Source organism: Sinocyclocheilus grahami, unplaced genomic scaffold (genome assembly GCF_001515645.1).
Source record: "Sinocyclocheilus grahami isolate Dianchi unplaced genomic scaffold, SAMN03320097.WGS_v1.1 scaffold275.1, whole genome shotgun sequence".
Classification (NCBI taxonomy): domain Eukaryota; kingdom Metazoa; phylum Chordata; class Actinopteri; order Cypriniformes; family Cyprinidae; genus Sinocyclocheilus; species Sinocyclocheilus grahami.
The window spans coordinates 287,983-311,350 of NW_015505454.1; the positions used below are offsets into that span (position 1 = coordinate 287,983).

Here is a 23,368-nt window from a genome sequence, read left to right on the forward strand (position 1 = left end):
TGAGTGTATACCTACATGTGGCCACAGACGGCTATTCTACTGAACACTACTGATGCATACTACACATTTCAGTTTTTTCCTTTTCTTTCTTAAATATTTTTGTTAATTTATTAATCAGAATGTGTCTGTCTCCCTGGATGAAAAACAACAACAACAGCAAAACAAACAAAGGTAGCATCTGTTACCAAAACCCTTAAGACTGTACTTAGCGTGCAGCATCTTTTTATGTACTAAATATGTAAACATTTTTGTTTTCAAGTGCCATAGCTAGTGTGAAGTGAAGCTGAATGGCATTACGGGGTAGATGCTTTACTGTATAAGTTGTTTACCTGAGAAGCAATCAAAAAGTGGAATTCAGATACAAGTGTGAATAATTCAAACAACCAACTGTTTGTTGTTCATGGAGAACGGGCTCTGATTGACAGAAATTTAGCGCATGTCCACAATACAAGTAAAGCACATGTAGCAAGGGAGGGTGGGGGCTTCTGTTAACTTACCAACAGTCTGAGTGTGTGTGTGTGTGTATGCGTGTTGTATGTACTGTATATGTGAGTTGGGCTTTAAGACAGTATATAAGTGAATGGTGAATAGCACTTTGTGTGATGGACTGAATATGTGCACATACTTGTTTGAGTCGGGGTTGGGGGGGGGGGCTGGGGGGCTTGATGTGCAAGCATTGTGAAATGGACATGTAAAAGTACTGATTAATCGAGACCTTAAAGTCTCTCCTCCATGTTGTATATACTAAGCGAAGGACTTAAGTGATTTTTGTTAAATTCTATATTTTATGGCTTTTGTAGACATTTCTTTGTGGGATAAAAAAAAATAAAGAACATTTTATGGATGCAATCTCGTCTTCATTTCACTTTATTATTAATCAGTCTTGTGTTCCAGTAAAAATATCGAAACTTCCTTAAAACAAGATCAATTTCTTTTAGAAACAAAAGTGTATAAGATTAGAGAATAGTTTTATTTAACCCTTTTGCAAATGTTCTAATTGTAAACATAAACCTCTCTACATTTGTTTAGATTTATGCTTAAATAATTAAAAAAATTGCCATTGAGTAAAAAATTTTATATATTTTCTGAGAACAAGTCTCATCTTACGCAGTAAGATACTTTGGCAGCAGAATTGGATGAGACGTTTGCCAGTGAAGTACGAAGAACTTACTTCAAGATCTTACAAAAACAATTGAAATAAATTTATATTTTTTAGGATGTTTGGTTTTTTTAGTTTTTTTTTTTACTTGAAAACAGACAAGACTTGAAGACAAAAATACTAAATTAGATTTTTTATATATATATATATCGAAACAGGATGTGAACAAGCCGAGCTCCCTGGAAACTGAGTCTACTTCCAGGTTAGAGGTTAAACTGTGCTGCTCGTCTCATCAAAGGCAGGAACTGACTTCCTTTGGCTGCCGCAACTCTTCAAATCTGAAAAGCCAAACACAATATACTCAATTGTGATGCATATTCATAATTTATCACAGAGAGATGCTTTTCTTAAGATCCAAAATGAAATTTGTGGATTGCACATGAATAATTTGTTTTGATTTGATGTGGTTCTTGGAGAGGACGAAGACGAATAAAAAACAAAGCACCTTTGAAATATCAAACAAATGTGGCGGAGTGGTTTTCGTTTGTTTGTTTATTTTTTATTCCTGTACTTCTGAAGCAAAGCCTCCCTCTTGATACAAACAACAGGCATCTCATATGTCTTCCATGAGACGGTAATTAATATCTAATCAAAGTCAACACTCTCTAACGCACAAAGAACTATTAAATATGTAATCAAAGAGAACACTCCACATGCCACAAAGGAAACCACGCCCCTCTTCTGCATGCCTTTGCTGTCATGGAAATGAAATAATTTCTGCCTCATTAGAATTGTTTTTCTAAACCTTCAGGCTTAATTAGATGGCTTTTCCTGTTCATTTTGAAGTTTGCTCTTTTCAGACAAACTCTCAAATCACTTCTAAAGTTGGCGACATGGAGGTATGCCATGTGGACGTATTTGCGAGAGCCGCCACTGCAGGGAATGAAAAATAGAAGGGTACTGAAAGTTCAACCCTCAGGCTGTGACATGAGTGTTACCTCACCTGAGAGACCGAGCTTCTTGCAGCAGGAGTTGCAGGTGTGCTTGAGAACAAAGCTCTGGATTGCATCATCACCCAAATTGGCAGGTCCAAACGCCATCTCTCCAGAGGAGCTACAACAGGAGCAAACTTTACTTAGAAGCAGCTTAAACAAACGCATTGAGAAGTACAAATCTTAGCAAATACATTGAAAAGTTTTGGATGCTACACATCTACCTTTTATCATCAACTCTGATCAGTGAGGGGTCTGTGAGGTCCGCTCCCACACCTTCAGCCAAAAATAAAAAATCAATTCATCACCTTTCAAACAATAATAATAAATACAGGCTCTTAGAGTAAGCCTATCTTATACCTTGTAGATCCAGCACTAGCAGTTCCCTGTTGGTGTACTCGTATGTCCAGTGAGAGAACGCTAGTATTGCTTCTTCCAGACCAGAGGAGGGCGAGATCTCCTCTCCTGTATTATTGTTGTATTTCCTGAAATGACCGCTCATGTTCTTCTCAACAGTCAACCACTGGCCGTCAGAGCGCCAGTGCAGCAAGGAGACATCCAGAAACCTGCACACATACACGTGCTTAGATTTATGTATGCTTGGTCATCAACTTCTTGCCATCGTAATAACACAGAAAGGATTCATAATGCTGACCTAGGACTGTAGGGCACACTGCTGGGTTTAATTTGGTTGAATCGCTGCATGAGTTTCTGTGCTGCTCTCTGTTGTTGGATTTCCTGCAGGGTGAAGAGAAATTAGTCAACAGAGAAGCAGAGAGAATAATAGTGAATAATAAAACCTGCAAAGTGATATATAATAATAAATACAGTATATAAATAATTAAAAATAATTTCATCAAAAATTTAAATATCTATCTATACATTTATGTACTGTATATATATATATATATATATATATATATATATAAATATAACTACTATCAAAATTTGGGAATTTGATAAAATAATGCAGTAAAATTTGTATTGTGAAATATTACTACAATTTAAAAGAACTGTTTTCCATTTTAATATATTTTAAAATGTAATTGGCATAGCAATTTGCCTTCAGAATTGCCGTGATGTCGCATGATCTTTCAGAGATCATTCAAATATGCTGATTTGGTGCTTAGTTATTATCGATTATTATTGGTGGTCAATTAATAAATAATTAATAATGGTTCTTATTATCAATGCTGAAAACAGTTTTTGCTGCATGATATTTTTGTAGAAACCCTGACTTTTGAATGGTAGTGTATCATGGTTTCTACAAATATATTAAGCAGCAAAGACTGTTAATAAAAATTAGATGTTTCTTATACACTGCTTCTCGAATGTTTCTTAAAGTAGCTTATTAGAATTATTTCTGAATGATCATGTGACACTAAAAATTGGAGTATTGGCTGCTGAAAATTCAGTTATTTTAAATTGTAATAGTATTTATATTACTATTTGACCAGCCTTAGTGAGCATATGAGACTTTAGAAAAGTTTGACCAGTTTTAATTGTGTGTGTGTGTGTTTGTGTGTGGTATATACACACATAATTAAAACATCTGCTGTATATACTAAGTGTAAAAATGTAAACAACTAAATTTACATGCATCAATTGTAGAAATGTACAGTTAATTTATTTAAAATGTAAAAACTGTACCCGCAGACAGAGATGAAGTGAAGTGCTGATTGGGAACACTTTCTGCCAGATGCAAACCACCTCCGGCCTGAAGGACTTCACCACATATACTGATCCCAGCTTCAACACATCACCCTCAGCCCAGGTACACACCACCTTGGTGGCCCTGCGCAGACCCCCATCCAGCACCTCCTGGTGGGCTAAAGGCTGAAGAACAGCTGTACGTCCGTGCTGAATCCAGGTGGATATTTTAGAGGACTGATCTTCAAGTGAAGACTCTGCTTCCGTCTCCTCAAGTGTATAAATACAGACCTCAACACCACCTGCACAGAGCAGAGGACATTTATGTAAATAACTCAATCTGGCTAACGCTGGTTTAAAAAACTATGGTTTGATTGTTTACCCAATAATGACACAGGGGTGAATGGTATAGAGTGAGCTAGTCTCATAAGGTTGTTCCTCTCCATTGCTAAAAGAAAAAAAAACAACAGAGACCAAAAGAGATCCATCATATCCACAGAATAACAAAACAAAATATTTGAGGTTATAAAGTCTAATTACTCACCTGAGTAATGCTGGCCTAAATCTTCAGTCAACTTAAATGTAGAGCTCTTTACTAACATTGCACATAGACAGAGCACACCAAAATCAATCCCATGCAATTTACTCACAGCATAAACAGAATTACCATAAAAGTACAAGTAACTTACCTTCTTGTGTCATGCTACTTACCCTACAAGAAGTAGAAAAATTAGGTGAACAGTTAGAAATATTTCTTCTTAATAATTAACGTCTCATCAAATCAAAAGCTGAACTTACGAGGGTCTTTGACTGATAGACCTGGCCCAGCTGCTTAGAAGTGGCTGCCCGGTGGTCACAGTGTTCTGAGGAGAGGTCATAACATTCAGTCCATCAAATGTCTCACAAACAGGAAAGAAATCACCTTCATGATGTGAGCACTACAGGTGAACTATGCTGGGCCTTACCAGCCATGATGGGGCCAATTTTGTGAAATCCACTTGGTCAACATCTAATAAATAGAATGAAAAATGATCCCAGTGTCATTTTGCAGGTTGGTGTGATTTCATTTCAGGTAAGAATTCCAGAAATAAGCTGAAATGTATCTAATGTAACTAATTTAGACATACAAATGCTAAGTAGATTGCTCAATGGCTTAATATTTAGCAATGTTTAGCTAATAATATATATATATATATACTGTATGTATATATATGTATATATATATATTATTATTACTATTATTATTATTTCAGGGTTTCTGCAGATTTCATGAAGGTAAATGTAAGACTTTTAAGACCAAGTACAGAAAACTTAAGGACTAAATTGAATAGAACACAATACGTCAATATGGTCTCTAAATAAATTGTATTAGTAGCGTTTCAAAGTTAGAAAATACAACTTTCAACAGATCTCCATTAGTCTGAAATTAATTTTACAAGAAAAAAAAGAACATTGCAAAAACAAATGTACGTTCTTCATAAGTATTGTTGTCGTTTTCCAGTGCAAATTTCTAAAGATTCTTAAATCAAGACACATTTGCTTGCAATGCAAAATGACATTACATAAAAAGTCTTGTTTTATAAGAAACTGATCAAAATGAAGCAAGTTTATAATTAAAACAAGAACAAATATCTGGCAATGGGCTCAGAAACATCAACTTAATTCAAAGGGAAAACAAGTTTCCATACCCCATTAACAGATATTTGTTCTTGTTTTAAACAAAACCTCACTTAATTGATCTGATCTCATTTCATTTTCCATCTTAAGTAAATTAATCTTGATTCAAGAACATTAAGGAAAACAAAACAAAAATGAGGAAGATATTCATTTTTTGCAGCGCATGCAAAATTCAGTGGCATGACTTTGTTAATTTAAGACTTTCTGCTCCAATTTAAGAGCCTTTTTAGCCCTTAAATTGTGGAGGCCCTGGACGGGGGCATATTAAAAGGGTTTAAGACCTTTTTCAGACCCGCAGGAACCCTACATTTGGGCATCAATAAGTTTGAAAACATACTCAGCTGGGTTAGACTGACTGAGGTTCTGAATCTCCGGTCAAACAGGCCTTTTACTTTCCTCCTCATTTTTCTGCGTGGGTCAACCTCATGCATGCATCCCCGTGTTTCATCTAGTTTTACCTAAGAGACAGTGGCATTACTTAACCATATGTTTATCACTAGGTCTGACTGCTTGAAATTAAACAGACATAGCAGGTTGGCTTACATTCTCTGGGGTTCCTGCTCTGGTCTTTATGGACTTTTTCCCAAATGACCTTTGTCTCTTAAAGATCTTAGATAACCCTAGAGTCACATACATTAATGGATTATTTAACACAAACTGAGATTGACATATAGTGTGTGGTTATATAGTGTGTGGTTTTTATGACTTGCATCCATAATACCTCTCTGGTCATGGCTGTGTTGGGGAGGCACCAGAAGTGTCCGTCTGCCGTGCTCTGATGTTGAGGCATCAGGCACGGCCACAGTCTCCATGCTGGCCGAGAGCGAGCGGCTCTGCTCTAGATCAAAGGCCCATTTCCTGCCTAAAAGTCCTTGAGGTCTTGTGACGTGTCCAGTATCATCAAGCCTGTAGAATGCCGGGTTTCTGATCCCCACTGATCGATCCCCATCACTGTAGGAATCTGTAAGCAGGAACGTATGGCTGGAGGATCTGGACATTGCATGTAAGTTGTCCTCATCATCCTCTTCCTCCATAGACTCCTCATGGCTGGGTTGAAGCTGTAAGTCTCTCAGAGGCATGGTGGGAGAACTGGCACGTGATGGTTCCCCAGATCCATACATTCCCTTGTCCCTCCATCCAGCACATAGGTGAGGTAAAGAGAGATGGCATACACCTTCTCTTGAATCGCCACGCTGTAGGGGCCACCTAAAACTACAATCTTCTTCCTCTGGGCTTGCAGACATGCATTTGCTCCTGAACTCAAAGGGTCCAACACTCGTCCCTGGTGGCAGCTCCAGGGAAGGATGCTGCCGGCCAGGCCCCAAGCCTCTGAGTAAGGAAGGTGGCATACTGCGGTAGTGCTTGGGAGACGGAAGTGCTTGGCTGGGGGCGACACTTCCGCCAATGCGGAGACAGCAGCTATGGGACACTTGCTCATGGCGGCATGCAATTGGCTGGCTCTGACCAAGACGGGCCACCTCTTGCTGCTGGTTGTCTGTGGCTGAGAGGAAGTTTAGAGTGTCCACTGCTAAAGCAGACAAGTCCTGCAACTGACCCAAGTGACCGTCTAAAGTGCACATATTGTCCTGGATGATACTGATCTTCTCAGCAACCTCAACTAATATTCCAGCCATCTCTTCAGCCCTAGAAACAAACACCATAGACAAACTTGAGTTCATTCCATTTATTTCAGGTAAACCAAATCATTTTAAATGGAAATTCAGATGCATAGCTTTATTTACAAAGTTCAATCAACTGATAGATTAACTAAAAACAAATTATGTAATTTCCTGCTGCATTCAAAAGGATTTGGGAGATGCACTCACTTGTCAGCTGCAGAGCGAATCTGGTTGATTTGACTGCCTTGTTGACTCTCCTTTTTGTCTCGGAAATATCCAGTGACACACTTTTCTTCAAACTCATGCAACTTCTTCAGATCATCAGGGGCCAGGAGTAATTCTGTACACACACCAGCAATGGTTCATATTTACATTAATATTTTTTAAATCTTTTGAAATAAAGATGTTTCTTACTTTTTTTGAATAAACTTAAACTCGTAAAGAACTATAAACTGGTATTGGTATCCTCTACTGTTTTTTTTTTTTGTATTGTAACAATCCTGCCGAGTCAATAATGCAAGACATGTCAGTTTTGTAAGACATAAAACAGAGAGCTATGATGGTTCATAAAAAATTCACACACTCAGACCAGTTCTTCCCCGTTTGGATGCCTTTCTGTGCTTTTGCCACATTGAGCTGAGACACAATGTTACATGACTGAGAAGGATGAGAGGGGGCGGCAGCCACGGCTTCTCCTGATATGTCATGATGTAACGATAGCGGTTGTATTTCCACAGCTTACGGGATATGGAGCTCATGTCAAAGTAAACATTGCTGAGAAGTAAATAATAATGCAAAGTAGGTTAAACCATCACAAAGCAACCAACACCCAACAATACATCAACACCGACTCCTGCAACAATCTTCCACTCTGGATGTCATGGCGCATATTAGTTCAACAACTCAACAGACCAAACTATCCTCACACCAGGAAACAAATGAAAATATGTGAGCGAATGACAACTTATGCCAAGTCATAAAGACGAAGATGAAGTGCATACTTGAAGAATGCAATAAGTACATTAACCATGATAATGTACTGAACAAAAAGGTAGACGGCCTGCAGGAAGGGGGTGAGGAAAGCTCCAGGGACACAGGTTTCAGGATTACTACATGCTGTCAAAACAAGAAGGGACTATCACAATAAAATTTAACATAAAATATCTTACAAATTAATAATATCATAGCTAATAGTAATGATAGAGTAGATCATATACAAGACGTGAAGAGTGAACCATATTCTGACAACCAAATATTAGAGATAAGGTTTATTTAAATCAGATGAACTGACCAGACTGAATGGTGTCCTTTCGTTGTACTCACCATCAATCTCTCCAGCATACACCTCCCCAAAGATCATCCAATAGGGCTGAAAGACTACATCTCTGAGCAGATTCCAGGACGGATCCTCATTAGGGGACAGAATGGACTTCCTGGACGTGCCAAAACTGACCAGCACAATCGCCATAATGACTACGATATAGAACATGTTGCTCATCTGTGGGAGAATAGATACACATTTTAAATTATATTTTCTATTTTTGTGAAATGTATCACAGTATTAGAAAACAACTGATCTTATGAAAAACATAACAACAGCAAATGTTGCATGTAGACAGTAATTATGTATTGATGCACTTAAATCACACACCATTTTGGTGATCATGGTCAGGTAGGGTCCTGCATGCTGATTGACAGCAAAAAGGTCCAGAAGCCTGACAGACCAGAAGATGAAATCCAAAGAGTAGACAATGTGACTGGCTAAGCGTGTTTCTTGATGCCACCGGAGGGAGACCCCGACCAGGAACAGGAGGATGCCCATGAAGTCATTGATATTCCAGTACTCACTGAACCACACCTTCAACTTCTTAGTGAACTTCCTGGGCTCTAAAACCAACACCTAGAAAACACGTGGTACCCATGTGTACCCAGCACTCTCAACACAATATACTTAAAGTCCGCGTGAACCGGAAATTGCTGCCGACTTTTTTTCAGTGTAGTGACGTATTTCCAGCTGAAACGGAATATTGAATAGAGGGCGTGGTTTTATTTTTGCGCTCCTCCTCTCTGTCTCTCACTCATAGCAACCTCACGGTTGGAGGGGTGTGTTTAAGGATATTCTGCCCAAGCCGGAAGGAATGCCATTCCAGAGTGGAAGCAAATGTTCAGATTTTGATTAAAGATTACCAAGACAAACAATTTGTTTCAACGGATTAACTGTTCACATCAAGACAAAGTAAATAAAGTCAATTTTGATTTCATGCAGACTTTAATATATCAATCAGTGGTTCTGAACTAGTGGGTTGTGAACCAGAATTAAGTGGCAGGCTTGTTCTGAAAGGGTCATGAACAGCAGAGAAAAATGCTAAATGCGAATAATAAAACGTAACTAACCATTTAAAAGATTAAACACTTCCCATATCTGTTGTCATTACCGACAAATATGATACATGAAATCAAAAAGTATATTACTGTAGCACAAATTCATCTCTCACTTGTTAAAACCTAGCTAAATTAGACATACTGTAGGAAAGGACAGAATACATACTTGAACATCAGGAACAAAAGTTTATATACAAATTAAAATAATATACTACTGCAAAGTATGTTGAAAATATTGAATATTGTATGTTGAAATAATTGGATTGTAATTTACAGCAATATTCCAAGTAAATTCTGATATTAAGGAACTCCAAATAAATAAACAAAGGCCGTTCAAACAAATGTATTTGATGTTATTTTATATCTTGAATCATTATGTAGTCACTTATGCATTAGACTGCTTTTAAATATTAGCAATATTTTGTTGCTGATTTAAAAGAGAGGACAAAAATTATTTTTGTTTTAATTGTTACACTTAATTGTTCTAGAAATATTTGATTTCAAGGGCACTCACCTCTCGAGCTTTCTCCGCTGCCATGGTCAGGATGTAAGTTATGACCAAGCACTCCTGAATGTTGGGTTTCTCATCCAGCCTCACCAGCACAGTATAAGAGAACATCATGAGGAAACCCAAAAACGCCATCTGTGTGGACAAATCAAATCTTCAGAGATGCAAGGTTGAAAAGAGAGGCAGCTGGAGCGAGGGGGTGTGAAAGAATGGGAAGGTGCGAGAGAAAGAGAAAGGTGGAATTAAGGGGAGACCTACTGTGTGAAACCAGAATTTGACCACTGGAGCCGTATAGAAGTCATACACCTTTCTGGTCCAGGGACAAAGACACCTGCTCCCTCTCTCCTCATCACCCTGAATCTAAAAAAAAGTAAGTTATTCAAAACTACAACTTTTAATAATCATTATAATTTTGTGAGAATAGAAGTCCACCCAACAACTACAACACAGAGAAATAATATCTTTGGAATCGACCCGACTTTAAAGAGTGAGCATTTAAAGCATCAGATGACAAAACTGCATCGCATGCTTAAAAGAGAACACTTTCATCTGTTGATGTAGATGCTAATATAGTTATCTTTATATTTATCATTCTTGGTGTGAATGGCCCTCTGGTGAATCGGTTGAATCTATTTAGACAGTTCAGGCAATTAATTCACCAATTCATGTCCCTGCACAGAAATCCTTGCTGTGCATTTTATGCCTTATAGAATAGCTATATAGAATATAGAAGAGAATATAAAATACGTATATACTTAAATTATATATATATATAAACTATACATATAACACCATACATAAAGTTTCTCAGGAAAATGCAATACTTTTGGGTGAAAATGCAAATGTTTTGCCAACGAATGCACAGTTTCTTAAAGAAAAGCAATGCTTTTGTGAGAAGACAAAAAGTTTTTGGGGGGAGGCAATACTTTTCCAAGACAACACAAAAGCATTTTTCTTCCCATCTCATATTTTTCCATCACCATGTCCCCGTGGGGCTCTATTGATAGCTACCTATTGCAGCTACTAGCCTTTTCTTCAAAAGAATGGCTTTACTATAGTTTATAAAGTGTGACCAGTGTAGTTTGATTCATAAACAAAGGACTCAAAAAGAGTGGTCAGTTTCCAACAAACTAAATGGGCTTACATGCTACAAACACATAATTAGTGTGTAGTGTGTTAGCAGAACCGTGAATGTTTGTTACAGTGTGTGTAGTGTCTGTCTAGATTCCTTACTGCATTTGCTGCCCCTTCTTGCTCTGATGCCCCTGGGCTTCCTGGGTCCCACCCAAACTGCAAGGCTTCCTGGGGCTGAGGAACATGGGACATCTCTGCCTGACTCTTAAACTCTAGCATCTGAATGGCCACAGGCATCAGGATACTGGCAATAATCTGGGGAGAAGGGATGTGGTTTTGGACAAAAAAAAATAAAACACAAATCTGGGTCACAAATGTGCTGTTAAATGTCAAGACAAAAAAAAAAAAGGTTAAATCTTTGACACATGGCTGTTAGCTTCACAAATATGTTTGAAATATGTTTAAGATATTTGTGTCATTTCTGTTTTACTTCTGGGAAAGTTGACGGCTGAGTCATTTCTTATTTTTTCCTCTTTGTCATGTAATTACAGCAGAGAATGAAAGAGGAGAATGGGATCGGAACATGTTGCAGGTAAGACTTAAACCTGCATTTTTCATGTAAGCACCACAGTCCAATGTGTCTGAATGCACTGAAAGTAATCTGAAAAGTCTGAAAGTAATTTATACATTCATATTTTATAAATATGACTATATTCCTGATCAAGTAAGTCTGTAACGTAGCTTACAAAATGTTAATGTTTATAATTCAACAACACCCCAAATACTAAACCTTTAAAAGCAACCAAATTTAACAGATAACTACCCATTCTGCAGCTTTGTAACTGCAGAAAGTAAATGACAACTAATTAAAAATACCAATGTCCAACAATTAAAAAAGAGTGGTTTGTATTAGCTATCATGTAGAAGAAAATGATTTTAAAGTAAGTTACACTTTTTAAACACAATCATCAAGCATCTCAATTCAACACACCTTGAACCAGGAGTTCTTGCTCAAGTTGAGCCGGCCCATCCACAGGTCTGTGAGGAGCATCTGAGTGCAGTTGTGCGCCACAAAGGGCCTGAGTCTTGAGGAGACGGCCATTTGCAGACAGGTGAAGTTACTCCAGTCCTTCATCTCCCAGGTCAGCAGCTTCATCGCCATGCGTTCGTTCTCTCTGAAAGCCTGATCCAAGAGATCCACAGCCAGCTGTCCGAACTCTCTAAAAGATCAATAAAATGCAATACATTGCATTGTTTTACCAACTTCTTTTTTTATCACTAGACACGTTCCAAACTCATAATCTTTAAATACATCTGAATCTTTCAAGATTCAGTTCCTTCTAATCCAATGAAATCTCCATTAAGCAACATTTAGCTACGGAGGCCCAGTAGTGCACAACACAACGAAATCTCCACAACCGCATAGGACTATTTTCACTGTGTTGTGCAAATTTTGCTGTGTTGTGCTAATTTCATTTGTGTTGTGCTAATATTGTTGTGTTGATGCTAGTTTCCATTGTGTTGTGCTAATTTAGTTGTTGCGACTAGTTTCCATTGTTGTGCTAATTTCGTTGTGTTGTGGCTTGTTTCTAGTGCTGTTAAAACAATTAATTGCGATTAATCGCATCCGAAATACACACATATACAGTATGTTTTGAAAATATTTACATGCATATATTTATATTCATATAATTTATAATATGTAAATATATTTAATATATAAACAACTATTTTTTTCTTAAATATACATGCATGTGTGTGTATTTATATATACATAATAAATATACACAGTACACACATATATTATGTGAACAAAAACTTTTATTTCTGGATGCGATTAATCGTGATTAATCATCTGACAGCACTACTTGTTTCCATTGTGTTGCGGCTTGTTTTCGTTGTGTTGCGACTTGTTTCCGTTGTGTTGCGACTTGTTTCCGTTGTGTTGCGGCTTTGTTTTGTTGTGGTTTGGAAGAGTCTTGAGGAGACGGCCATTTGCAGACAGGTGAAGTTACTCCAGTCCTTCATCTCCCAGGTCAGCAGCTTCATCGCCATGCGTTCGTTCTCTCTGAAAGCCTGATCCAAGAGATCCACAGCCAGCTGTCCGAACTCTCTAAAAGATCAATAAAATGCAATACATTGCATTGTTTTACCAACTTCTTTTTTTATCACTAGACACGTTCCAAACTCATAATCTTTAAATACATCTGAATCTTTCAAGATTCAGTTCCTTCTAATCCAATGAAATCTCCATTAAGCAACATTTAGCTACGGAGGCCCAGTAGTGCACAACACAACGAAATCTCCACAACCGCATAGGACTATTTTCACTGTGTTGTGCAAATTTTGCTGTGTTGTGCTAATTTCATTTGTGTTGTGCTAATATTGTTGTGTTGATGCTAGTTTCCATTGTGTTGTGCTAATTTAGTTGTTGCGACTAGTTTCCATTGTTGTGCTAATTTCGTTGTGTTGTGGCTTGTTTCTAGTGCTGTTAAAACAATTAATTGCGATTAATCGCATCCGAAATACACACATATACAGTATGTTTTGAAAATATTTACATGCATATATTTATATTCATATAATTTATAATATGTAAATATATTTAATATATAAACAACTATTTTTTTCTTAAATATACATGCATGTGTGTGTATTTATATATACATAATAAATATACACAGTACACACATATATTATGTGAACAAAAACTTTTATTTCTGGATGCGATTAATCGTGATTAATCATCTGACAGCACTACTTGTTTCCATTGTGTTGCGGCTTGTTTTCGTTGTGTTGCGACTTGTTTCCGTTGTGTTGCGACTTGTTTCCGTTGTGTTGCGACTTGTTTCCGTTGTGTTGCGACTTGTTTCCGTTGTGTTGCGACTTGTTTCCGTTGTGTTGCGACTTGTTTCCGTTGTGTTGCGACTTGTTTCCGTTGTGTTGCGACTTGTTTCCGTTGTGTTGCGGCTTGTTTCTGTTGTGTTGTGCAAATTTTTCATTGTGTCGTGGTTTGTTTCCATTGCGTTTCAGCTTGTTTCCGTTGTTTTGTGCACTATTGGGTCACCATATTTAGCACATGTTGTTTGCATTACAAGCTTTAGAGTGAGGAAAAACACAAACTGACAGAGAGTTCTTCTTCAGCTCCTCTGCCATGCTGTCACCCATATTGCTCTCTCTGGCTTCCACCGCCATAGCACGGTAAAGCTTGCAGGCCACAACCGCCCTGGCCATAGCCTGCTCTCCATGCTGCCACAGAAACATCGCCATCTCTTGCCGATGCTTGAGCACTGCCCACACAAACAGGTCATTAAAAGTGCATAAAAACTCGGGGTTCGAGGTTGACTTCACGTCCTGAGGCACAACTGCACCCTCCTGCAAAGACACAATTCTGGGTGTTTTTAATAAATGGAATGATTGTGAATGTATTCATAAGCATTTGACTCAATATTGCGGCTGTGAACGGAATGGAGATGTTGAGAGAACCTGGTGTCTGCATGGCCGAGCAGTTCTGTGGAAATGGGAGCGAGATGGGGAGGTCTCTGGAGTTGGAGCTGCTTTCCTGGCTTTGCTGAAAGGGCTGGATGTCTCCTTACCACCCTCCTATCCCAGATCAAAAAAGCTCATTAAATTTAAGTTCAATAATGTCTACAAGAAATGGAAACTCACTTTCAAAACACAGAAATGCATGGATTATTGGGAAAGAAAGCAGACCTTAGCTGGGTTATGAATGCGACTGTACATGGCTCTGAAGCTCTTGCGTGTATATGTGCTTCGATAAGCTCCGCCAATTAAGTATTCAATCACCATTCCAATGTCGATTAAAGATATCCTATAAACAGCAGGCAGACGAGTCTACAAAAACACAGAAAATGCTTATGGAAACACTATTTCAGGTCAAGGACCCCTTGGTGGATTGACAAACAGAGCATTTTAAGCCTGGCCTATAATAAGGATATACAATATAGAATACATTTTGGGGTCAGTAAGGTTTTAGTTTGGAGCCATAGTAAGATTATTTTATGTTTTTGAAATAAGTCACCAATGCTCATCAAGGCTGCATTTTGTATTAAAAAAAACAGCAAAAAGAGTAATGTTGTAAATACAGTAAACTTGTAATATTGTTACAATTATAAAAAACTGTTTCCTATTTTAATATATTTTAAATGGTAATTTATCTCTGTGAGAATTACTCTAGTCTTCAGTGTCAGGTGATCCTTTAGAAATCATTCTAATATGCTTATTTGGTGCTCAGTGAATTAAGTTAATTAATTGTGTTAATATTGTATTTTTGTTTAATGGATCCACAAATTCAAACAATAATTGTCTGACTTGCTGTTGACAACCCACACAACGAAGAACAGAAATAACTTAAAGGTTGCACTTCACACAAACCTGTTTGGCATCCTCAATGATGTGTCGAAGAAAATGATCAGAGGAGCCTTTATGCTGGAAAATACAAATGATTTATCATAAGAAGGATCAGAGATATTCGCTTATATCAGAGACAAAAGCTTACTGCAAGTGGTAAATGGGCATTACTATATTGTAGAGCTGTTCCAGACGAGAAATGGTCAAGAAGCGTCTCATGGTCATGCCGTTCTCAATTAGCAGCTTCACAAAACTGACACGATCCATTACCAATGCATCCAACATGGTCTGCTCCAGAGATCCCACCTACCAAATCCAGCACTGGATTATACACGTCTGCTCGAACTCATAAATGCCTTAATCCTGGCTGTAAAATCATAACTGTACCTGCCATTGTTGTCCGTACACTAGAATGTTGTGCTTTGCCACATCTGCTCTGTCCCAGGCCAACGTGATATTTAGCTGCTCCTCGGGGGAAGCTCTGGTACCTGTAATTTAAATTTTGGATGAACAACCACATTAATTCAATATTTAATTAGTATGATAACAATATTATTTACCTCTCAGTGATGTAGTCAGGATCGTAACATCTGCCTCTTGAAGGTCCTCAGATTCAGAGTCAAAAATGGTGATCTAAAATGAAAAGTCGTCGAAGTATGACCTCATTTAAAAAAATCAGTCCATAAAGGAAAATGTATTTTAACCAACACAGATGGCCAGCATTAAAACAGATTTGTAAACTAGTGGCACTGCTGTGGTGTCATGTTCAATATAGCCAGCCGTTATTTATTTTGTTTGGTATTAGTATGAAACCACCAGCATCCCATGCCAATATATAAATGCATGTAACTCTATAAGACACCCAGAGGAGATGTTCTTCTCTTAACATGCCTTTGGCATTTCGTCTTCACATGAGTGATTCATACCCAATCAAAGAATCTGTGTGACTGGGGACCAAATTAATCCCTTCTACTCGATTAATATGGAAATATGTTTCATGCACGATCATTCCAATTATTCTGTTCTCTCTCAATTTAGAAGCTCAGAGATGTGGGGTGGGTGTGGTAAACTACAACATTCCGTTTGATGGAGGCTTAGCATCAGAGCTTTCGGCATAGTGGCAGAGACCGATACACAGCAGGCATCTTATCACACAAAACAACCAGTGTTTACCGCCAAGTAGGAGGAGAGAGGAAGAAGACAGAAGAAGAGGAAACAGCCAGAGAAATGCAGAAGGGGATTTGAATATGTTGCACTAGGTTCACAGCTTAGAGGACAAGAACTTCGCTGATGAGTGAGGAGTTTGAGATTAAGTTAGGACTGACTGGTATTTTCATGAACTGACGATTAGAATCTGCAAACTGATCTGTATCTCCTGAAACCAAGAGAGTGAAAATGTCTTTTAGTTTTGGTTTTAGAAAATTATAATAACCCAGGGGAGCACATGATTAAAGAGATCAAGTCATTCGTCATCATCTATCCAGAAAATGTTCAGTCAGTCATAATAAATAAATAAACACTGACATTTGAAATGACTTTGAGATTAATCTTAGTACATGGCTAGGCACCAAAAATAAAATTAAATAAAATTAATAATTATTTTTGTTTGTAGAGTGATACAAGAGACATGAAACTAGCAGAGCTATGTAGGAAACCAGTTGTTTGTGACAATGGTCAATGACACTGTTTAGCAGCCATTATACAAAAATTTGTCATAATTGACCAATCAGGGTCATGTGTTCCAAAGAGATGTAAAATAAGGTTATTTAACTTACAAGCTCTCTATATTCCATGCATTCCATGAGTATGCTGAGAAGTTCAGAGGCCTCTTGTCTGTCCACAACAAACATTTCCCGAATCCTCAGCAGGACATCCTCCTTAATATCGGAGTCCAACATTCTATGACAAATATATGAGACATACATACAGAAACAGGTCAGACTATTCCGTATAACAGAACCCAAATATTATTTAAATTCATGTACACTTATGTGAGACATGCCTTTCTACAGCTGTTTGTTTGTGTATTAAAGCCAGCAGGTCTGCAGCTCGGCCTGTTCCCTCAAACACCAGCACAGGCACAGGAGAACTTCTGCGCACATACTCCAGCACCACTGAGAGGATGGCAGGACCCCCCTCTACTACAACACACACTAAAGGCACATGCTGAGGCAGCCCTAAAATCAATACACATGCATATACTGTATATATATATATATATATATATATATATATACAGATCAGAAATGCACATATCTTTTAACTCAAGACATTTGTAATAAAACACTTACTAGGGTGGATTTTCAGAAAGTGTATATGCCTTTCTAGCCTTTTCCTCAAGTCTATTTGACAACCTGATTTACCCATGGTCCCATCATCAACTAACAGGAAGTGTGAATGCATGCCGTTCAGGCTGGCACGTTTACTCAGAGGATTACCTAGAGCCTGGTAGTGCCTCAAAACCTAGGACAATAAACCCCGACATCAGTATAGCAGAACCAAACCAAATAAAGAAAAAAAATATATATATAACATAATCCACGAAATAAACCAGTACAAATAATAATTGAACAAAGTAACAATTAACAAATTGTCAATGTCACAGATTTACTGCAGTGGTCCATAAATGCATAATCTTAAATGCATTATTTGTTTTATATCATCATATTTCTTTGTTTTGAATTTCTCAAAATCCAGGTTTAAATGATTTTGAATTTTGATTTTAAATCCCCTTCACCCCAATGATCCTACTGTACTTTGCAATATAATTCAATAGCATAGTGTAGAAATGTAGAACTCACATCCCGGCCAATAAGGTCACTGTTATTCTCAATAATGCCCCAGGGTGGGATCCCGACAACATTCCTCTTCCTGTGGTCATGTGACCCATACATTTTTACAGCATCACCAACATACTTAGACACACCTGAATACAATGAGAAAGAAGGTCCAGTGTTGTTACTGTAACTAAAACTATTAAAAAGGTTTTGTTAATTGAAATATAAAGCTAAATCTAAATATAAGATGAAAACTTTAACTAAAGATACTTAATTGACATGAGAAATACTGCCTTGGCAAGTAAGTGAAATCAATAAATTTTTTAAGTACCAAAAATACTGCAATATAGATATATTTAAAAAAAAAGAAAATGAATAAAAATGAACAAAACAAACAACAACATTTCTCAAATTAAAAAATATGAAAACTGAAAATATAAAAATAAAAGCCAATTTAAAATATTAATACATACTACAATAGGATATAAATACTACTAAAATAACCGTGATAAGGTCATAATGATATGAAAGCGGTTATGTGTACTGTGCTTCACTAGAAAACAGTGTGATAGCAAAAACAAGACATTTAAAGTATATGTATCCAGCCACAAACACCTGTATTGATCCCGTCAGTCAGTATCCATGCTCCAGTGCTCTCTGCAGCTGTGATGAGCCCTGTGCTGAAAGCCTGGCACACCCGTGGAGACAGAGGGAAGTTGTCGGTCCCTCCATGCACAGAGATCACCAACTTGGGCATCTCCATGTGCCATTCTCTCAGCATCAGTTGGACCAGGAGCTCTGGTGGAGTGTCACAGGAAAGACGCACATACTGTAGAGAAAACAGCACTTTACTGTATGAACTATGCACAATTCTATATATTATAAATACACTGTTAATAGGCATAAACACATCTGCCTGATAAGTTTTTCCTCCTTGTAAGCGCCAACCTTGGCACGACACGTGCGCTTTGTGCTGCCCTGGAAGTCCAGTGATCCGAAAGCATCAGTGGGGCTGACGCTGGTGTGTTGCAGCACTGACCACTCCTCCTCATCAGGACCAGGGCCATGTACCAGCAAGCCAGAGTACAGACCCACATGCTCCGCGATCAGCCTCCCACAGCAACATCTGAGGAAAGAGATGAAATGAGCCAAGCTGTTTGAGAATAGAAGAGAGATAAAAGGTATGGAAATTTGTTTCCATCATGGAATTTTTTAAAAATGAGGTAATTGTGATTTTTTTTATGACACAATTCAGACTCTGAGATTCTGAGAAAGAAGTCAGAATGGCACAAATCTTGCAATTCTGACTTTTTCCTCATAATTCTGAGTTTACATATTGCAATTCAGTTTTTTCCCCCACCATGGTTATAAAAAGGTAACTGCAACAAGTCTGATTTCTTTTTTTCAGAATTGCAAGAAAAATGTCAGAATTATGAGATATAAACTCCTATTTTCCCTTATTTTTAAACCTCATGTTTTTTTCCCAGTCACGATTACTCAAAATGGAGTTAAAATTATTTTATAGAGATCACACTCACAAAGAGCAACATCTATACAATGAAATATTTTATGTCAGAGTATGACTAGAAGACATTTAACTATTTAACTGACAATCAAATCCCCTGATTTTACCAAGAATTCCCATGACTTTTAAAGACTTGAATACCACAGTTTAAACATTTCCATGACTGTGAGCTTTATGCACAAAAATGATTAAAATGAGAAAACATTCTCATGGTAATAAATAGAGGATGAATGTACTGATGATCAAAAAATAATACCTTACTAAGCTTTGGCACACTTGACACACTGGATAACACCTGCAAATAAGCAAAAGCTGCAATTAATATGGGTCCTTTAAGACAAAATGAATTAACTCACATTGTCATTGCTAAAAGATTATATGCAGACATGACAACCAAGATTATTAAGCACACCTGTGATGATCATGTGAGGCTGGCAGAAATTTCACACATTCTCTCTTGGAAAAAGTGGCCTGGATCCAACTGCGTCTAGACTGAAGGGAAAACAACTGTACTATAAGGTTTGTTATACTATAAGGCCTACTTTAATGAGCCGAGATAACCACCACATTAGAAGCATTGCTGTTATTGTTACTTAAAACGACTTAAAAGTCTTTATTAATTCATAATTATAATAAATACAATATTAGTATATAAATAATGCTAAAATAAGCCAGATGTGGTCATAAAGAAATACAGATAAACAAACTTTATTAGGGCATCTTTAACACATCTGAGTTAAGGCTGCTCTGAATGTGTGCCTCTGTGCCTGCTCAAAACATGTAAAGAGGTAATGTCGTAAAAGCCAGATTAAATTATGACCAACTTTAGCTTATAGTATCAACATATACAGTTATAACTGCTGTGTAAGTGCATTTATGACACCTCTAAGCAGCATTGAACAGTATATGTAAACACATCTAAATAGAAGCCACTTCAGAAGCACCTCTATGCCACCTTTTTACAGATATACACACACATACACTCCTATATATCTGAGACCCAGCTGTGGAGTTTTTGCCTCTGTAGTGGACATTATATTTGAGTGAATTTCTCTGAGACCTCACATGTCACAGTTGTAAGTCTGGATGTCCTGTACAGGGCACATGCAGGGCTTTTCAGAGATATCAAATATACAGTTATAACTGCTGTGTAAGTGCATTTATGACACCTCTAAGCAGCATTGAACAGTATATGTAAACACATCTAAATAGAAGCCACTTCAGAAGCACCACCGCACTGTGGAGTTTTTGCCTCTGTAGTGGACATTATATTTGAGTGAATTTCTCTGAGACCTCACATGTCACAGTTGTAAGTCTGGATGTCCTGTACAGGGCACATGCAGGGCTTTTCAGAGATATCAAATGATTGGATGTGTCACCATGGCCACTCCCTCTCCTTGGTTTTTAAAAATGGCTGACATTAATTTAGTGATAAAATTGTACATCCTTATGGAAATATGATACTATTTTGTAATAGCCCATACAAAGCCGCATAGCCCATAACAAAGACATCTCAAACAATGTTATCTTTGCATTAAAAATTACATAACTGAGCGAATGACACTTAATGACAGTTGTCATAAACATGCATAAAAACCCTTCATATTCATGACATGTGTCATGTCATGATTATGAAGGTGTCATGTCAGTCTTATGCACACCCCTTCAAGTAAAGTGTAACCCAATATTCTTATGAAATATTAGATATTATTACGAAAATCTGGCCAGTTACCACTCCCATTATTACACTTCTTTTTTCAACATGCTGTCCCAACAGCACTTTAATATGCAAATTAGATACAGTGTATAGATAACATTGTGTTTAATGGGAAAACCAGTTTATGGAATTTTTACACACATATTTCATAAAGCAAAATAGTATATCAAATCATTTTGTTATATATTTTATAACATAGTTGAGAACCAACCTTCAAACAAAGTTAGGTATAAAAAAAATCCTGACACCTAAAAATTGATTGGTGATTTAAAAAAAATTCCCATTGTTTTTGCCTTTTCATGTCTACTCTTGTCATTTTATTTTTTAGAAAAACTGAGTCCTGGTGTCCTCTACAGAGGACATAGCATAACTTATAAATAAAATATAATTTTTCAAAAATGTTATTTGACCATTTTTTTATTATGCTCTAAACAATGTAATGACATGAAAAAACACTCAATTCACAAAGCGTTTTATTTCTGGTTCTCAGGAGGATATTGTGTGCGTGCGTGCATGCGCGTAATGCAACGTACCATTTCTCCTCAAATCTCCTTCACAGCCGAGTCAGTCATGAATACTTTTAGACAGCCTTTTCAGCCTTGCAGATTTTGCAGATAAAAAACTAAAAACAATGCAATGGTGTAAGGTGGAAAATTACGTCTATACATCCTTTTCCGGGAATTATTAGGTGAAATACAAGACACAGATGAGAAACAATATTCCTAACTTAAAATAACTACATCTAGCCGACCAAACAAATAAAAGGGTGGTGGAGGAGGGCGTCCTCACCCAAAACAGAGACTGAAACATACAGTACTTTCACTTACTGTATGCTACAACAACCTGAAGAGCCACATCTGTTCAGAAATAAGTGCATTTGAAGAAATAGAGGTCGCAGACTGCTGTAACTATACGCATTTAAAACAACAGTGCTGTGTGGAATGAGGAATGAGATAACTCAAACACAAGTTTTAACATGTCTTAGAGTAAAGCCCTGTAGGATACAACTTTCGTTTTTATACAACAAGGCAGCTACTTGTACCATACGCTGACGCTCTGCATAGCGGTTTAATTACCTGTGCAATAGCGTTGTTTTCCCAGTCATGTTTTCCATAAATGCAACGGATTCTTATTCCTACATTAAACGCGCATAATAGATGAGATGCGATCAGCTAGGAAGTGGGTGGTCTCTTCCAAGGGCTGTAAAGTGTCGAGTGTGGACTCGCAACTGGAACTTTAATGCGAACTTGTTTCTTTCTGGGAAGCTCGTGCTTATTCGAGACCAATAGTAGCTGCATAACAAATGTAACTTCATTCTTCACATGCTTCCTGTGTTCATTTCGAAATGTTTCTTAGATGCTATGATATTCAAGTGTTTTTTCCCCTCGTTTAAAGACTTGGTTTCAAAAGCAGCGAAGCAAAGGGGAAATAATGTTCGTGAATGACTAACTTAACGAGCGCAGGCGGTTAAAGATAGTTAAAGGAGGAGCGCAAATAATGAAAAGACTGATGTTCAGCCAGACCTCGATCACGAGATCCCATCTTTACAAACAAAGTTTAGTTATGAAAATCTTAATTGCTGCATAAAGATCAGAAAACATAGCTGCAAATAGCAGTTAATGGGTTTATTTGCGCATAAGCTCACGATTCCTCGCATTTAAAATAATACTGCAACTAGTAATATAGGCTACTGTTAACACCATTTCGATGCATTAGTTGTACGTACGGTCAAGATTCTCAGTTATAGCGCCTCCTTCTGTCAAAAACCGGATGTTTCATTACATGCTTGCGACAGGCCCATCGAGTTTACTGGCAATTTGATGTTATTAACCTTATCTAATATCTTATGAAATCGGATATTTTTAAATATGTAGTTGTCCTCATATATCAGTTTACATCAAACACATGGCATAAAAAATATTTAAAGTATGTCTATCATGCCAACAGACTTACATTTTTATTTACTTATCCCATTCA

At 37.4% G+C, this 23,368-nt stretch overlaps 1 protein-coding gene across 1 annotated transcript; it reads right to left on the bottom strand.

The window, feature by feature from the left end:
• Nucleotides 1–1,306: 1,306 nt before the first annotated feature.
• trpm6 (transient receptor potential cation channel, subfamily M, member 6) lies at nucleotides 1,307–22,658 on the bottom strand. Its single transcript, XM_016291649.1, has 40 exons — nucleotides 22,468–22,658; nucleotides 21,925–22,013; nucleotides 20,087–20,166; nucleotides 19,931–19,969; nucleotides 19,098–19,275; nucleotides 18,765–18,978; nucleotides 18,174–18,298; nucleotides 17,664–17,835; nucleotides 17,375–17,549; nucleotides 17,148–17,271; nucleotides 15,933–16,005; nucleotides 15,760–15,860; nucleotides 15,544–15,678; nucleotides 15,397–15,450; nucleotides 14,716–14,856; nucleotides 14,488–14,604; nucleotides 14,129–14,376; nucleotides 11,993–12,221; nucleotides 11,161–11,316; nucleotides 10,186–10,287; nucleotides 9,934–10,062; nucleotides 8,689–8,937; nucleotides 8,361–8,535; nucleotides 8,039–8,153; nucleotides 7,621–7,811; nucleotides 7,245–7,377; nucleotides 6,140–7,062; nucleotides 5,962–6,038; nucleotides 5,756–5,876; nucleotides 4,707–4,750; nucleotides 4,540–4,604; nucleotides 4,431–4,453; nucleotides 4,286–4,336; nucleotides 4,124–4,189; nucleotides 3,742–4,043; nucleotides 2,747–2,829; nucleotides 2,452–2,657; nucleotides 2,316–2,367; nucleotides 2,103–2,212; nucleotides 1,307–1,437 (listed from the first exon to the last, which is right to left on the bottom strand). Exons 2-40 carry the CDS (start codon nucleotides 21,925–21,927, stop codon nucleotides 1,370–1,372), a joined length of 5,649 nt encoding a protein of 1,882 aa, XP_016147135.1. The 5' UTR covers nucleotides 21,928–22,013; nucleotides 22,468–22,658; the 3' UTR covers nucleotides 1,307–1,369.
• Between the last annotated feature and the right edge of the window lie 710 nt (nucleotides 22,659–23,368).

Bases quoted from the DNA above. Each gene is read 5' to 3' on its own strand.
- trpm6 (XM_016291649.1), bottom strand. The intron at 19,970-20,086 runs GTGTGCTTAATA...GCTTATTTGCAG, and splicing joins GCCTCACATGATCATCACAG to GTGTTATCCAGTGTGTCAAG. The intron at 4,337-4,430 runs GTAAGTTACTTG...GTGCAATGTTAG, and splicing joins AAGTAGCATGACACAAGAAG to TAAAGAGCTCTACATTTAAG.